Consider the following 16081-nt stretch of genomic DNA (forward strand, 5'->3'; position numbering starts at 1 on the left):
AATGCCTAGAGAAAGCAGCATAAGGTGAAGGACTGATTGGTAGCAGGTTTGTCACTGGTGCTGAGGGCAACGTTAGGGGCATGGATTAAAAATATTTCACAATAGTGAAGAGCATTGGCAGGCTTACTTTCCCTATCAGGTGCCACTACCAACACCTCTACAACACTAGAGTGCAATTCTCTCTCTCGATCTCTCTCGGTTTAATGGGTTACAGCAACTACAAACCTACCCAACAGAAAAATACTGAAACATGTGCAGATTTTTTTTTTCCCAAAAGGTTCATATATTGTAATCTTACTTACATCTTGTGGCACCTGGATATATGCAAAAGTATACTCTGTGGCCTGGGCAGGCAGGACTCGTGTGCTGAAGGCAGGTGGCAGAACACCAAGACGAGTAGATGCCACACACTCTTTCTAAGGGAACGAGCATAAACAAATCAGCATGTGCCACAGCATACAGTTAATACAAAAATAATCTGCATTTATATAGTTCCTTTGATGTGCAGGTTTTACAGAAACATCAGCAGATAAAATTTGACAGTGAACCACGTTAGGAGATAATTGGACAGGTGGCCAAAAGCTCAGTCAAAGGGGTAGACTTGAAGGAGTGTTTAAAGTAGGAAAGAAACATAGAGAAAACTTTATGGAGAAAATTGTAGTACTTATTGCCTAGGCACACAAAAGCACAGCTGCTAATGGAGCAGTGAAGTAAATCGGGAATATGCAAGAAGCCAGAATTGGAGGGCAGATATCTCAGAGGTACAAGGGTAAGGAGACATGAAAGTGTCAAAAGGTTGAATACAAAGACAAAACTAACTTAAATTTAGACACTGCCGTATCAGGAACCGAAGGAGATTAGCCAAGAACAAAAACTGATGGGAAGGAGAATCAGACAGCAGAGTTATGGATTAACTCAATTTTAAAGAATATGGTCAGTGAAAGACTGATTAGAAAAGCACCGGAGTGTTTTGAAGAATGACCCCTGTATCTGAATTTTAAGTATTAGACAATTTTTAGGATCACAAGTAATAACAATGTATTGTGTTGATCACAATGCAGCAAAACAAGGGGCTTGGAGATTATTAAAAACATTTTAGTAGAGGTATTGTACTTTAAAGATCAAATCATACATCATTCAGATTTCTGAAGTATTGGCATCTTCCCCCTCACCCAGTCTTCTTTCACTCTTCTAAAGAACTGTATTTTTTTTATTGGGTTATAAGTCAACAGGCATTTTCTCTCCAAAATATCAACCATTGTTCATGTACATGCGAGGTCTGTAAGTCATTCAACTGTGTAAAGCAACAGCTAAGTTCCACTCTTTGCATACCAAGAGCTCACTTGTGTCAGGGGTCAGTGGGCAGTAATGAGGAGGAGGAAACCATATTTCATTCTTCTACTCCCAGGAGCAGAAAGGCCAAAGGTAGCAACCAATTTAGATCAATGTGGTTGACTCTTAACAGCTGTCTGAAGTGGCCAATAAATAATTATGCTCCCGCAACATTCATATCATGAAGGAATAAAAACAGAGTAAACATGGTTCTAGATTCTACTCAGACCTACAATGTATGATCAGAGGTATCCAAACATAAATATGAATGTGCTACAAAACAATACCATGCAAGATTGTGTTTGATTCTATTTTGTATATATATATCCATAATAATCTATTTTGTGGTCAAACGTAGTTTCTGCAGGGAAAAAAAAAACTGGGAAAACAACAAGATAACTGAAGCTTGGCTGCTGTCCTACTGAGCACAGCAACTGTATTGCAAACTCTTCTGCAGCCGTCACTTCATTGTAGTGTTGTCCACGTGTATCCCTTACACTGGTAAGGGATTTTTAAAGTTATTTGACTTGAGTCTAAAATTCTTATTTCTTGCACAAGAGTTATGGCTCCAAGCTTTTTACTCCACAGCTTCCAACAGAAAGACTAATGGCAGATAGATGTTAGGTCATGAAATATGGTCATTTAGACTGCCAGATACAATTATTTTTGAACTTACCACATCTACTTTCCTACCTCAAACCCCACACTGGGATACCTGAAAATCAGGCACAATTCTCAGGAATGTCAAGATTTTTAAACAAAATGTGTATATGAGATGTGAAGTTACAAAGTGTTTCAGCAAAATAATGGTTCTATTAAAAATAAACTGTTCTCAGTCTGTAAACAAAATAACATTCGACAATTTAGCGGAGTATTTCATTCCTACTCGTTTGCTCATTTTGATTCGCTCAGTTTCATGGCAGTAAAGTACAAATTAATGGAAGGTAGCAGCACTGGCTGAAACAAGTACAAGTAAGGGAGGGTCTGGAGATTGATGATTATTTAGAGACGAAAAGAAAGCAATCAATTTCCATATATAAACAAATATTAAACAAATTCCAGTAGCAATATATATCTAAAGGTGCCTTTGAAGTGTCAATATAAAGAAGTGTGGGGCAGTATTTCAATAGCCCCCTACACATTTTACGGCTAACAGGTTAAACTGGGATGGGTGGAGAATGTTTAGAAGAAGTTCAATCTGATCATATTCTCTCCCTGAACCTGGCCTACCGACAGCTGCTTTTTCCATTTGATGTGGATTTGGAGAGCTATTTGTGAAGGCCTGTGAACTGAAGAGGTTGTTCTTTTGCTGTGATGTGGAACCACTTCAGAGCTGTAGGAGAGATTTGACAGTGGTGAAAACAGTCCAATAGAGCAACTAATGCAAAACACTCAACAGCTGCCACTAATAAGCTAAAGATATATCACCAACTGTCTGCCTAAAGAAAGTCTTTTCAGTGTCACGGAGCTGCTAACTCCTAATATTAAGAGTAGAAATAAACAGATTGTATTTATATAGAAATTTTTATGAAGTCCCAAAGTTCCTTTTTACTCAGTTGGTACCACTGCTTTCCTGTAGAAAATGTAGCAGCCAATTTATAGACAGCAAACCCACAACAACAAAGCAGTAATAACTAGATAATCAGATTTTACATACTAGTTGAGTGATAAATATTGGTCAGGGCACTGGCATTAACATCCCTATTGGTTAGGACATTATGAGCTATGAGGAGATAAGCAATCTTCACAACGTAGGAGCAAATTACTGCAGAGGCTGGAATCTGTACTGAAAACAACAAATGCTGAAGATCAGGCAGCATCCATGGAGAGAGCGCAAGCTAACGTTTCGAGTCGAGATAACTCTTCATAAAAGCTGAAGTGAAGAGTGGAGGGGACACCATTTATGCCATAGGTTGGGGGGGGGGGTGTGCACCAAGCTCATTTCCAATTTCACATTTGTTCATTTTGTCTCCACTTTCCACCTCTCTATACCTTTTACATCATGCATTTCTGACACTTGCCTTGACCTCTTCATCTCCATTTTGGGGAATAAACTTTCCACTTCAAAGCCACTGACTCCCATAACTACCTTCACTACAGTTGTTCACACCCGAAGTTCTGCAAGTATTCCATCCTATCCTCCCAGTTCCTTCACTTATGTTGCACCTGTTTGGATGATGCCACCTTTCAAAACAGAGCTGCTGACATGGCTTCCTTTTTCTATAACTGTAGTTTCCCGCCCACTGTGGTTGACAGGGCCCTCAACCACATCAGACCCATTACCTGTGCTTTCGCCCTTACCCCTTCCCATCACTCACAACAGCACGATTGGGTTTCCCTTGTCCTCACTTTACATCCCACCAGCTTCCGCATTCAAAGGATCATTCTCTGCCATTTCAGAGAACTCCAGCAGAATGCTACCACCAAACACATCTTCCCCTCGCTCCCCCATCTGCATTTCCCAGGGATTGTTCCCTCCGGGACACCCTCGTCCATTCATTGGCCACAAACACCACACCCCCTTCCCATGGCAACTTCCCATGTAACCGCAGAAAGTGCAACACCTGCCCCTTCATCTCCTCCCTGCTCACCGTCCAAGGGCCTAAACAGTCTTTCTTGGCAAGAAACATTTCACCTGTACTTCTGCAATCTTGCATATTGTACTCGCTGCACCCAATGTGGCCTACTCTACATTGGAAAAACCAAACTCAGACTGGGCGCCCGCTTTGCAGAACACCTTTGGTCTGTGTGCAAGCATGACCCCGACCTTCCCATAACCAGTCATTTTAACACAGCAACCTGCTTGCATGCCCTCTGGTCTGTCCTTGGCATGCTGCACTCCTCCAGTGAATCACTGCACGAAGTGAAGGAACAACACATCTTCAGGCTAGGCATTTTGCAGCCTTCTGGACTTAATATTGAGTTCAACACCTTCAAATTGTGAACCACTCCCAATCCTTCCCTTTCTTTTAGCTTTACTTGTTACATTCTTTGTCATCGTGTCCTCTCTCCCCTCTCCACCCCAGTGGGACTGACTTCTTTCTTGTCTGGCAGTTAGACACACCATTGTTCTGCCATTGTCACATTCCAGTCACTTAATCTGAACTATCAACATCTTTTCTACCCAGCACTCTCCACCCCAACACCACCAACTATAGCATAAATGCTGCGCCCTCTCCACTTCACTTCAACTCTGAAGAAGAGTCATTTAGACTTGAAATGTTAGCTTGCTGTCTCTACCTGATCTGCTGCCTGATCTGTTGTGACTCTAAAATTGTTGTTTTCTCAGCAATCTTCAGTTGTGGAGCTCAGTCTCATTTACTGTATCACCAGGAACTGAACACTGCTGCATTTTTCAGATCTAGTTTTAGCCCAAATTGTACCAAGATAAATAAAAAATACAACTCCTTCAACTCTATTCAAATTCCTTAACAACGTCAGCACATTTATTATGAGTGGTAAAATTATAATGAATGTACTGTATGCAGTCATTGGGTCCTAGCTTTTCAGTTCATAAAACTTTATTCTGTGTATTTCTTTAATGTACAGGTCTGACTGATTTGATATTCATGGGTCTGAAAGAAACTGCTTTTGATGCTGATGTGCTATTATTCTTAGGGTGAAATATCTGTAGGTGAACAGAACATAGAATGATAAACCACACAAATATGTCATTAGATCCTCTGTCCATTGGATCGATGCTAGATCACAAATTTATATATTAATTATAATGCTTATAAATTAGTGGCCAGATAACAGAGTGATACAACTAGTATGACATCATGAGCTTTGGCTCATGAGACTGCAAATTTGACAATAATTATGATCAGTGCTTTCCTATCCCAGGTGCAGTTGACAGAAACAAGAATGCTTCCACCTTATTTACAACTAACACCGACAGGATTGATAACTGAAAGGACAGCAACATGTGAGCAGATCATAAGCCATCTGCAGCTTTTGATAGTTTCAGAATAGTTGGGTACTGTATTGGCAACCTTCAATATCTGAACAGATCTACCAGAATGTTTATTTGCCGCGTTTATTCACTTAAGCTGACTTCTTGTCAATTCCACTTGAGTCAGAGTTGTAGAAATTTCAAAAAATTGTCCCTTTCTTTGTCTGAAAGAAATAGATTAATTCTGTTAACAAGAACTGCCTGTGTTACAATACTCAAATACTGATTTTTCTTGTGAGCTAAGACAGTATGTGTCTGTCAGAGCCTGGCCTGATCCCAGCCTTGTGTGTGTTCCAGTGGTTGTTAATACATAGTGATTAGGAATGAGAACCAAATTTTTCTTTATATTCAGTCTTGCCATGTAGGCAACTCTGGCTAGGCCAGCATTTATTACCCATCCCTAATTGCCCAGAGGGCAGTTAAGAGTCAGCTACATTGCAGTGGGTCTCAAGTGACATGAAGGCCAGACCAGATAAGGACAGCAGATTTCCTTCCCTAAAAAATATTAGTAAACCAGTGGGTTTTTATGACAATTGATAGTGGCTGTTAGGCCAGCTCTTAATTCTAGATTTGTCTGAATTCAAATTCCACTATCTGCCATGTTCCCAGAACGCTGGGCTGGAGGTCTGGATTGCTCGTCCAGTGACATTACTGTAACATCACCACTTCCTTTGCAAAGATCCCCTGCAACGTAGACAGGGACAGTAGAGAAATTCTTTATTATACAGGTAATGCTGGTGGGACCACATTCATTACGATTCTTGAGGTAAAGGTAGCTTTTCACATTCAATTTGCATTATCATCACATTAAATTTGCATTATTTTCACATTAATATTTTGTACTGATGGAGCTCCAGTAATTATATTAAGGAAGGAATTTTAGGATACTGGTTCAAAAGGTGAAGGAGGAATGCAATTTGTACGTCCAAGTCATGAGAAAACCCATTTGGCTTGGCATATTCTCACAACCAAAATGTTGATATGGTTGGTCCATTAAGCTTATGGTCAATGGTGATCCACGAGCTCCACAATATATGTACTTGGTGATGCCAATGTTCCCTATAGCTAAAGGGAAATTTCTCTTGCTTGAGATGGTCATTACTTGATAGCTGTGTGTCATGAATATTACTGGCTGTTTGTCAGTGTAAACCTTATGTTATACAGGTCCTTCTGCAGGATGACAAGAGCATCCCCTGAAGCTCCTGAAGTTGGGTCCTTAGATTATGATGATATTTAGCTGATCACCTTTCCACTGCCCTTAATTTTGCTAGTGTGTTAATGCCAAATTTTGTGAAATGTCACCGCATCTCTACTTGCCTTGCAACCATTATCCTCCAAACTCTGATTCCACTTTACTTAAAAACTGGAAATCAAACTTGTGTATTTTCTTCAAAGTGAAGGAAAGAGCTTGGATCCTGGCCTGAGTTTTACTGCTTACCTTACTACTGATCCAATTTAATTGGTAAACCTTGATAACTAATGCTTCCACATTATGAGAGGAAAAAAGTTCAGAAGCTGTGAAAGTGGGTTTCCATTAACTGAAGAATTTGATGTCCAAATGTATTTAGAAATTGATTGTTGGTTTTCTCAAAACAAGATTGTTTGCTCAAAAACAGACAGGACAGGCCCATGTCCTTTTACAAAACAGTAAAAAGAATACAAGAGGAAGTAAAAATAATTGCTGAGTCTGCTCAAATCATTTGGGGGAAGTGATTCATCACAGGAAGATATTCCACATGCTGCAGATAGATAAAATTAACTCCTTTTATCTGGTATCAGGTGCTGCCTAATTCATCAGAAGGATGGAAATATCAGCTTTCTGCGTTGATAATGTCTACGAAAGTAGTATACTGGCGTAAGTGCGTGTGTGTGTGGGTATATGGGGGAGCGGTGGTTTGGGATTTAATACCTCCATGTGTTTGTTTAAATTGAGGCTACAGTCAACCAAGAAGAATACCACGTATTTTTAGAAGGAGAATCACTGCGAAAAGGGATGCATTTTTATTTGAAATTCAAAAATGAGAACATTTACACAACCATGATCTGTGGCAGATGTACTGAGTATCAAACACAAGGCATGTTAGTTGCAAACATCTTTTATCGTGAAAAGGAAAAGCAATGCTGCTACAGCATTGGGAAGATGACTACTTCAGTTTTACAAGCCTCTCTCTTTTGCAATGCAGCTAATATTCTTAAAAGGTTTTCTTCCTTATGCTGACTATCTTACATTCTTACCGGTGACAGACATCAGTTAGATTATGAAAGGCTGTGTCAGGGTAAATGAATAAAAGTCATTGTCACTAGGAGGATGCTCCAAAGGGTTTAGTGGACTTCAAGTACTTACATTGCCGTAATCAATATAGAAGACATGGACTTTGGCAGGTGATTCAACCTTTTCCACTCGAGCTCTGTACCTATTTTGAAAACAGAACATGAGATTCATGAGACAAGAAGTTATTATGGGACCAGTTCACAGTAAGACCTGCAGCCGAGATCCAGCCCCGCTGCCAAACAAGTTATACAAGTAAAAGATATATGACAGTGTCTGCTCTTAAAATCATGTTGTCTGACTTTGATACACTGATTTTATGTGGCAGCTCCTCCTTTGCATTAACCTGACAAGAAATGAAGCCGGTTAATCTATTCACAGCTGCCCTTCCCTTTCCTGTCACTCTCATTTCAGTCTGGAATTCAGCTCTTTGTCCATGATTGAGCCAAGGCTGTAATGAGGTCAGGAGCTGAGGTCCTCTGGTATAACTGAAGCAATACTTCCCTAATTTTGCATTAAATTCCCCTCACAATAAATTATAACATTCTACTAGCTTTTCTAATTACTTGCTGGACTGTATACTAGCCTTGCGTTTCATGCACTAGGATACCTGGACCCCTTCGTATCTCAGAATTCTGCAAGGTCTCTCCATTTATGCTATTTTTATAATAATGCTCCTGTTTTTCTCTTCCGGCCAAAATGAACAATTTCATATTTTTCCACATTATATTCAATTTGCCAATCATTACCCATTCACTTAACCAATTTATATCTTTTTGTAGCCTCCTTAGGTTCTCTTCACAACTTACTTAGCAACCTACCTTTGTGTCATCAGCAAACTTGCCTATCATATCTTTTGTGCATTCAATCAAGTCATTAAAATTTACAAGCAGTTGAGGTCCTAGCAGTAATCCCTGTGGCACACCACTCATTACATCATGCGAACCTGAAAAAGACCAATTTATGCCTATTCTTTGCCTCCTGTTAGCTCGCCAGTCTTCTAGCCATGCTAACGTCCTATGCCATGAACTTTTCTTTGCCACAATAATGTGTTTGCTGATCAGGGAAGACAACAGAGATATGGAGGAGCAATGCTAGGGAGACATCCGAAAACAAAAATGAGAATTTTAAAACCTTAGCATTGCTGGACTGCAAGCCAACGTACTCCACTGACAAAAGGCGTGATGGGTGAATTCAACTAGGTGCCATATAGGATCTGAACAGAAGGGTTATGGATGAGCTTAAGTTTACAGAAGGTTCAAGATAGAATATGGATTGAAGAGTGCATTGGAATAATCAAGTTTAGTGGCAGTAAAAACATGAAGTTTTTGTTTTACTGGCAAATACAGTAGTCTTATAATTACACAAACTTTCACAAAGTTGTAATGGACATGTTGGATTGATTGGCCTTTTTCTGTATGCTAATAACTATGGACAGAATTTAATGCTTGTAGTTTCAAATCAAAGAACTGCTCTCTGTTGTAAACCCCCAAATGCCCCAGTTTCACTTGCTTAATACAAAACTGCAAAAAAAATTGCAATTTTCCTTTTTGATTTGGGTGCTTGGTGGAACTGGTCCGATGGTTTGACAGCTTCAATAGCCCTTAAGGACCTTGATAAAGGAGCCATTTGCTTTAATTTGCCTTCAACTACGACATAGGGGAAAATTATAGAAAGTTCATTCTGCACTCGGCATGCTTTCAAGTAATCAAGGGTGTGTGTGCAGTAATCAATAGCAGGTGTGTAGTTTCTGGTGGAGGGGAGAAGAGGGTGTGAATTGCTCTGAGGGGATCGTGCTAATTCTGTGTGAACTATGAATAAATAGCTATGTCTATTGTTTAATTTATAGGTGGAGAGATCAAAAGATAGTGCAGATGATGTACACTATGTACACCATTTGTACTATCTATCGTTTAATTGACAGACCGTATTATCTAAGTAATCCAACCAGTAGAATAGAAGAAAAATCAATCAATATATTCAGAAAAGAAAATGGCCAGAATACAGGTTTGGTGTAGGAAAAGTGGATTTGATCTCTACAGATCCTAAGGGAAGGGTGAGAGCTTGGCACATCTAATAACTTCTAGATGCACTGATCCTCAGAGGCAATATGTTACAGGATTATGTCAGTCCTCTTGAGTAATCCAGCATCACAGAGAAGTTGTGTAAGTCAACATTTGTTAAAAGCGAGTGTTGTTTTTGAGATCTGACTGTGGTTGAAAGATGATTCTAACAATTGCTGTCAGTCAATAATTGATCTAAAGCAAATATCATTTCTGCACAGAAGGTTATCATCCAACATTTGATAATCATTTCAGAAAAGTACACACTTAAGGGAGGAAAGTAAAGCAGAGCAAAATATTTGAACTCCAACAACCTCCGGAGTTCAGTCTTGTTTGCGGTCTAACCCTTTTGTGTGCACTGTTGGTTGACTAACCCATACACCTGCAGCCATAGTGGAAAAGAGCTGAAAATTATTAAGCATTTGGCCTAGTTAGTTTGAAAGGTTTCAAAGCTCCTAACACTTGAAACCTTCACACTGTGACAGCGTGCCCATCACAACAGTTGTGCAAAGCCTGTATCTGGTATCAGAGTTATTCATTTTCAGCTGCCTCTCGTTGCCCTGCCCAGTTCCTGCATGTCAACTGCAAGTACATGGGCAACAGCCCAAGTTGAATGCTTTTCAAAGTCAGACCCTGATCACGGCACAGTGGTTCAGTGGTTAACACTGCTGCTTCACAGCTCCAGGGTTCCGGGTAGGATTCTGGCCTTGGGTGATTGCCTGTGTGGAGTTTGCACATGCCCTGCATGGGTTTCCTCTGGGTGCTCTGGTTTCCTCCCACCGCCCAAAGATGTGCAGGTTAGGTGGATGAGCCATGGGAAATGCAGGATGATAGGGTAGTGGTGGGGGGGATGCTGTTCGGAGGGTCAGTGATTTTTCGATGGGCCCAATGCCCTGCTTTCACACTAGAGATTCTAGGAACCCACACCAATATTCCTTTCGTCATTATTCCAGAGTTCAGAGATAATATCCTGAATTAGGTTCCTCTTATCCATCTCACCAAAATAACTTGTTACTTCGCCATTAACTTGATTTGAGCAAGCCAGACAAGTCTGTAATTCCTTCATTGCAGAAATGTGGTTACCTTCTGGGAATGCAACACAAAGTCATAGGAACAGATTCAAAGCTGTTGAATTCTATATGTAGCTTCTTCAGGGAAGGTATAAACACTGCAACACTAGTAAATAACGTTGGTTTCAGAACTAAAGGAAGCACAAGCAGCTTATCAGAGGTGCTGTTTTTCAGATGAAACATTAACTCATTTCCTATCTGCCCAGTTTAGCTGGAATAAAAGATTCTATGGCACTACTTTCAAGAAGAGGAGTTTTCTGCTCATTTACCTCTCAACCAACATCAAAAAAAAGGATTATCTGGTCATTATCATATGCAAGCTTGCTGAGTGCAAATTGGCTGCACCATTTCCTACATCACAGCAGTGACCACTTCAAAATTACTTAACTGTCTAGAAAGATCTTAGGCATTCCAATATTCAAAGAAGCTGTATAAATGAACATATTTCAGTTATATTAAGAAAATTGTGTGTTGGTCCAGCACCCAGCACAGGACACCAAATTGTAGTGAGTACAATTAATTACATTGTAAATTAGGAAGTGATCAGTTATTTATCTAAAAGGTAAACAACTAAATCGTGGTAGAAGGATGTAAAACTATTGGACAGTGGACTGTAAAGTAGCAAAATAACTGAAGCATTAACAATTTTTTTTGTCCGATGGAATGAAGTTGTGTGATCTGGAATGCATGGTCTGAGAATCTAGTGGAAGTAGATTCTACTGTAATTTTCAAAAAGAAGTTGGCTAAATACTTGAAGGGGGGCTAAATCAATAGCTATTTCAAACAACTGATACAGGCACAGTGACCTTCCCCTGTGCTGCATCATTCTGTGGAAAATCAATAATTGTGTTGACCAAACTTTGCCTCAACCTTATCTGTTCATGTCTTCCATACTGGTGCTGAATTGAAGTCTCTCAGCTAGTTGGTGTAAGATCTGAGCTACAATGGCATATGCAAAGATATTTTGGGCACCAGGCAAAACTAACGCATATAGTCAAAAGTGTCAGCCCTGCAGGTGGTAAAGTATGAATGAGAAACAGCATACACTTGATCATTCAGTTAACTTTTCTAATTAATCTCCTGAGGAAGATGAATAAATATAGCAAAAACTTTCAGGAGAAAGCTCGGACATTGGAAGAAAAGCTTCGGGACAAAGATCGCATTTTATAACCAATGCAATCCACAGAAAACGTGCTCACTGTTCCAAAAGAATAGCAATCATAAAGTCCCATTATCTGTCTGTATTGATGGTCATTCCCAACTAAATTCAAACAGTTGTTTTGCAAATAAGCCTTTTATTAAGCCCTCTTTTTGCGAATGGGAAATTCTTCTTTCCTGGTGTGGTTATTGATAGAAACTTGTTTTTAACCATTCAAGATTTTAACTCTTGATCTCCAGTTCTTAAGACCATAAGATGTAAGAGGAGAAAGTAGGCAGTTAAATGGGAACACCACCACCTTCAAGTTCCCCTACCGGCCACTCATCATCCTGTTTTGGAAATACATCACTGTTCCTGGGTCAAAAATCCTGGAATTCCTTGCCTAATGGCATTGTGGGTCAACCCACAGCAGGTGGGCTGCAGCCGTTCAAGAAGGCAGCTCACCACTGTCTTCTCAAGGGCAACTAGGGATGGCCAATAAATACTGGCCAGCCAGCAATGCCCACATCCCACAAAATGAATTTTAAAAAAAACCTATTTATACTTAAGTGTGGAGCTGGAGGAACACAGCAGGCCAGGCAGCACCAGCAGAAAAGGAAAGCTGACGTTTCAGTCTGAAGAAGGGTCCTAATCCGAAATGTTAGCTTTCCTGTTCCTCTGATGCTGCTGGCCTGCTGTGCTCCTCCAGCTCCACACTGTGTTATCTCAGACTCCAGTATCTGCAGTTCTTGCTATCTCATCTATTTCTGGTGTTTCTCTCCCTTTTTGAAAAAGATTTTACATTGTCAGTTTTCCAGTTCTCTGGGTCTTCTCCAGAATCACCAAATTCTTAGAGGATTACTACCAGTGCATTCACTACCTCGGTTTCTACTTCAAAAATTTTTTTTATTCATTTCTGAGATGTGGGCATCGCTGGCTGGCCAGCATTTATTGCCCATCCTTAGTTGCCCTTGAGATGTAGGTGGTGAGCTGCCTTCTTGAACCACTGCAATCCACCTGCTGTGGGTTGACCCACACATTAGGGAGGGAATTCCAGGATTTTGACCGAACAACTGTGAAGGAATGGCAATATATTTCCCAGTCAGAATGCTGAATGGCTTGGAGGGGAACTTGAAGATGGTGGTGTTCCCATATATCTGCTGCCCTTGTCCTTGTAGATGGAAGTGGTCGTGGGTTTGAAAGGTGCTGTCTGAGGATCTTTAGTGAATTTCTGTAGTGTATCTTGTAGATAGTACACGTTGCTGCTACTGAGCGTCGGTGTTGGAGGGAGTGGATGCTTGAGAATGTAGTGCTAATCAAGTGAGCTGCTTTGTCTTGGATTATGTCAAGCTTCTTGAGGGCTGTTTGGGCTGCACTCATCCAGGTAAGTGGGGAGTATTCCATCACACTCCTGACTTGTGCCTTGCAGATGGTGAACAGACTTCGAGGAGTCAGGAGGCGAGTTACTCGCTGCAGTATTCCCAGCTTCTGTCCTGCTCTTGTAGACAGTGTGTTTATGTGGTGAGTCCAGTTGAGTTTCTGGGCAATGATAACCCCCAGGATGTTGGTAGTGGGGGATTCAGTAACGGTTACACCACTGAATGCCAAGGGGCGGTGGTTAGATTGTCTCTTATTCGTGACTGTCATAGCCTGGCATTTGTGAGGCAGAAATGTGACTTGCTACTTGTCAGCCCAAGCCTGGATATTGTCCAGATCTTGTTGCGTTTGAACATGGACTGCTTCAGTATCTGAGGAGTCGCGAATGGTGCTGAACATTGTGCAATCATTGGCAAACATCCCCATGTCTGACCTTATTTTGGAGGGAAGGTCATTGATGAAGCAGCTGAGGATGGTTGGGCTGAGAACACTACCCTGAGGAACTCCTGCAGAGATGTCCTGGAGCTGAGATGATTGACCACCAACAACCATGACCATCTTCCTGTCAGGTATGACTTCAACCACCGCAGTGTCCTCCCCCAATACCCACTGATTCCAGTTTTGCTAGGGCTTGTTGATGACACACTCGGTCAAATGCAGCCTTGATGTCAAGGGCTATCACTCTCACCTCACCTCTGGAATTCAGCTCTTTTGTCCATGTTTGAACCAAAGCTGTAATGAGGTCAAGAGCTGAGTGGCCCTGGCAGAACCCAAACTGGGCATCGGCAGGGGCTGCTTGATAACACTGTTGTTGACACTTTCCATCATTTTACTGATGGGGCGGTAAGTGGCCAGGTTGGATATGTCCTTTTTTTCAGGTACAGGACATACTTGGGCAATTTTCCACATTGTCGGGTAGGTACCAGTGTTGTAATTGTACTGGAACAGCTTAGCTAGTGGAGTGACAGGTTCCGGAGTACAGGTCTTCAGTACTATTGCTGGAATGTTGTCAGGGCCTGTAGACTTTGCAATAACTAGTGTCTCCAACTGTTTCTTGATATCACACAGAGCGAATTGAGTTGGCTGAAAACTGGTATCTGCAGTGCTGAGGACCACCGAGGAGGCAGAGATGGATCATCCACTCGGCACTTCTTGAAGATTGCTGCAAAAGCTTCAGCCTCAACTTTTGCACTGATGTGCTGGGCTCTTCCATCATTGAGAATAGGCATATTTGTGGAGCTTCCTCCTCCAGTGAATTGTTTAATTGTCCACTAGCATTCATGACTGGATGTTGCAGAACTGCAGTTTAAGTGGGGGATATGCTGGGCCATGAGGTTACAGATTGTGGAGAACAATTCTGCTGCTGTTGATGGCCCACAGTGCCTCATGGAGGCCCAGCCTTGAGTTGCTGGATCTGTGTGAAGTCTGTCCCATTCAGCATGTTGATAGTGCCACACAACACGATGGAGGTTATTCTCAATGCGAAGGCAGGATTTTATCACCACAAGGACTGGTGGTCACTCTTACCAATAATATCATGGACAGATGCAACTGCAGCTGGCAGATTAGTAAAGATGAGGTCAAGTATGTTTTTTCTCTCTTGTTGGTTCCCTCATGACCTGCCGCAGATGTAGTCCAGCAGCTATGTCCTTTGGGACCCAACCAACTCAATCAGTAGCACTGCTGCCAAGCCACTCTTGGTGGTCGACATTGAAATCCCCCACCCAGAGTATATGTTGTGCCCTTGACATCCTCAGTGCTTCCTCCAAGTGTTGTTCAATATGGATTTGTCAGCTGAGGGAGGACAGTATTCAGCAGGAGGTTTCCTTGCCCATGGCTAACCTGAAGCCATGAGACTTCATAAGGTCCGGAATCAATGTTGAGGATTCTCAGAGCAACTCCCTCCCAACTGTATCCCACTGTGCCGCCACCTCTGCTGGGTCTGTCCTGCTAATGAGACAGGATATGTCCAGGGATGGTGATGGTGGTGTCTGGGATATTGTTTGTATGATTCCGTGAATAAGATGATGTCAGGCTGTTGCTTAACTAGTCTGTGAGACAGCTCTCCCAATTTTGGCACTAGCCCCCAGATGTTAGTGAGGAGGATTTTGCAGGGTTGACAGGGCTGTTTCTGCTGTTGTTCTTTTCCGGTGCCTAGGTCGATGCCAGGTGATCTGTCCAGTTTCATTTTTTTTTGAGACTTTGTAGCGATTGGTACAACTGGATAGCTTGCTAGGCCATTTCAGAGGGCAACTGACAGTCAACCACATTGCTGTGGGTCTGGAGTCACATGTAGACCAGACTCGGTGAGGATGTCAGATTTTGTTCTTTGAAGGACATTAATGAACCAGATGGGTTTTTCTAACAATCGACAATGGTTTCATGGTGATCAGGAGATCCTTAATTCCAGATTTTTTTTATTGACTGTCACAGCAGGATTCGAACCCCGGTCTCCAGAACATTAGCTGAGTTTCTGGATTAATAGTCTAGTGACAATCACCTATCTTTAAGTATATGTTGGCCTTTAGCCCCGTTTGTTTTCCTAATCCATGTTCTCGAGTGCTAGTTATTGTGTTCATTCTCCCATGTCTCACCACAAATTTTTTTTTAGAAGAAATGAAGTTCAATTCTACTGCCAGTCTAAATTGTTTAGGTTCCAGGATCAATCTAACATAATCAATGACCTAATGAAAGCAAATCTTCAACTCATTCGCTTTAACACAATAATGTGTTTCCATCTTTGTCAAGCCATGGGACCAGAAAAATATACCTGATATAGCTACTCATCAAAAAAGCACATTTATCTCAACATGCTATTCTACACACAAAGTCAAGCTGTGGAATGGAACAAGTACAATTTCTTTCTGCAAAGGAAGA

General features: G+C 41.3%; 1 protein-coding gene across 1 annotated transcript in view; it reads right to left on the minus strand.

Moving 5' to 3' along the window:
* LOC109912723 (staphylococcal nuclease domain-containing protein 1) overlaps positions 1–16081 on the minus strand; it is a 472985-nt gene that overhangs the window by 80109 nt on the left and 376795 nt on the right. Inside the window, exons 6-7 of the mRNA XM_048609985.1 lie at positions 7632–7701; positions 303–416 (exon numbers count right to left, since the gene is read on the minus strand). Of these exons, the coding sequence (XP_048465942.1) occupies positions 303–416; positions 7632–7701 (184 nt within the window). The remainder of the gene's footprint in view (positions 1–302; positions 417–7631; positions 7702–16081) is intronic.

Source organism: Rhincodon typus, chromosome 22 (assembly GCF_021869965.1).
Source record: "Rhincodon typus isolate 14 chromosome 22, sRhiTyp1.1, whole genome shotgun sequence".
Classification (NCBI taxonomy): Eukaryota; Metazoa; Chordata; class Chondrichthyes; order Orectolobiformes; family Rhincodontidae; genus Rhincodon; species Rhincodon typus.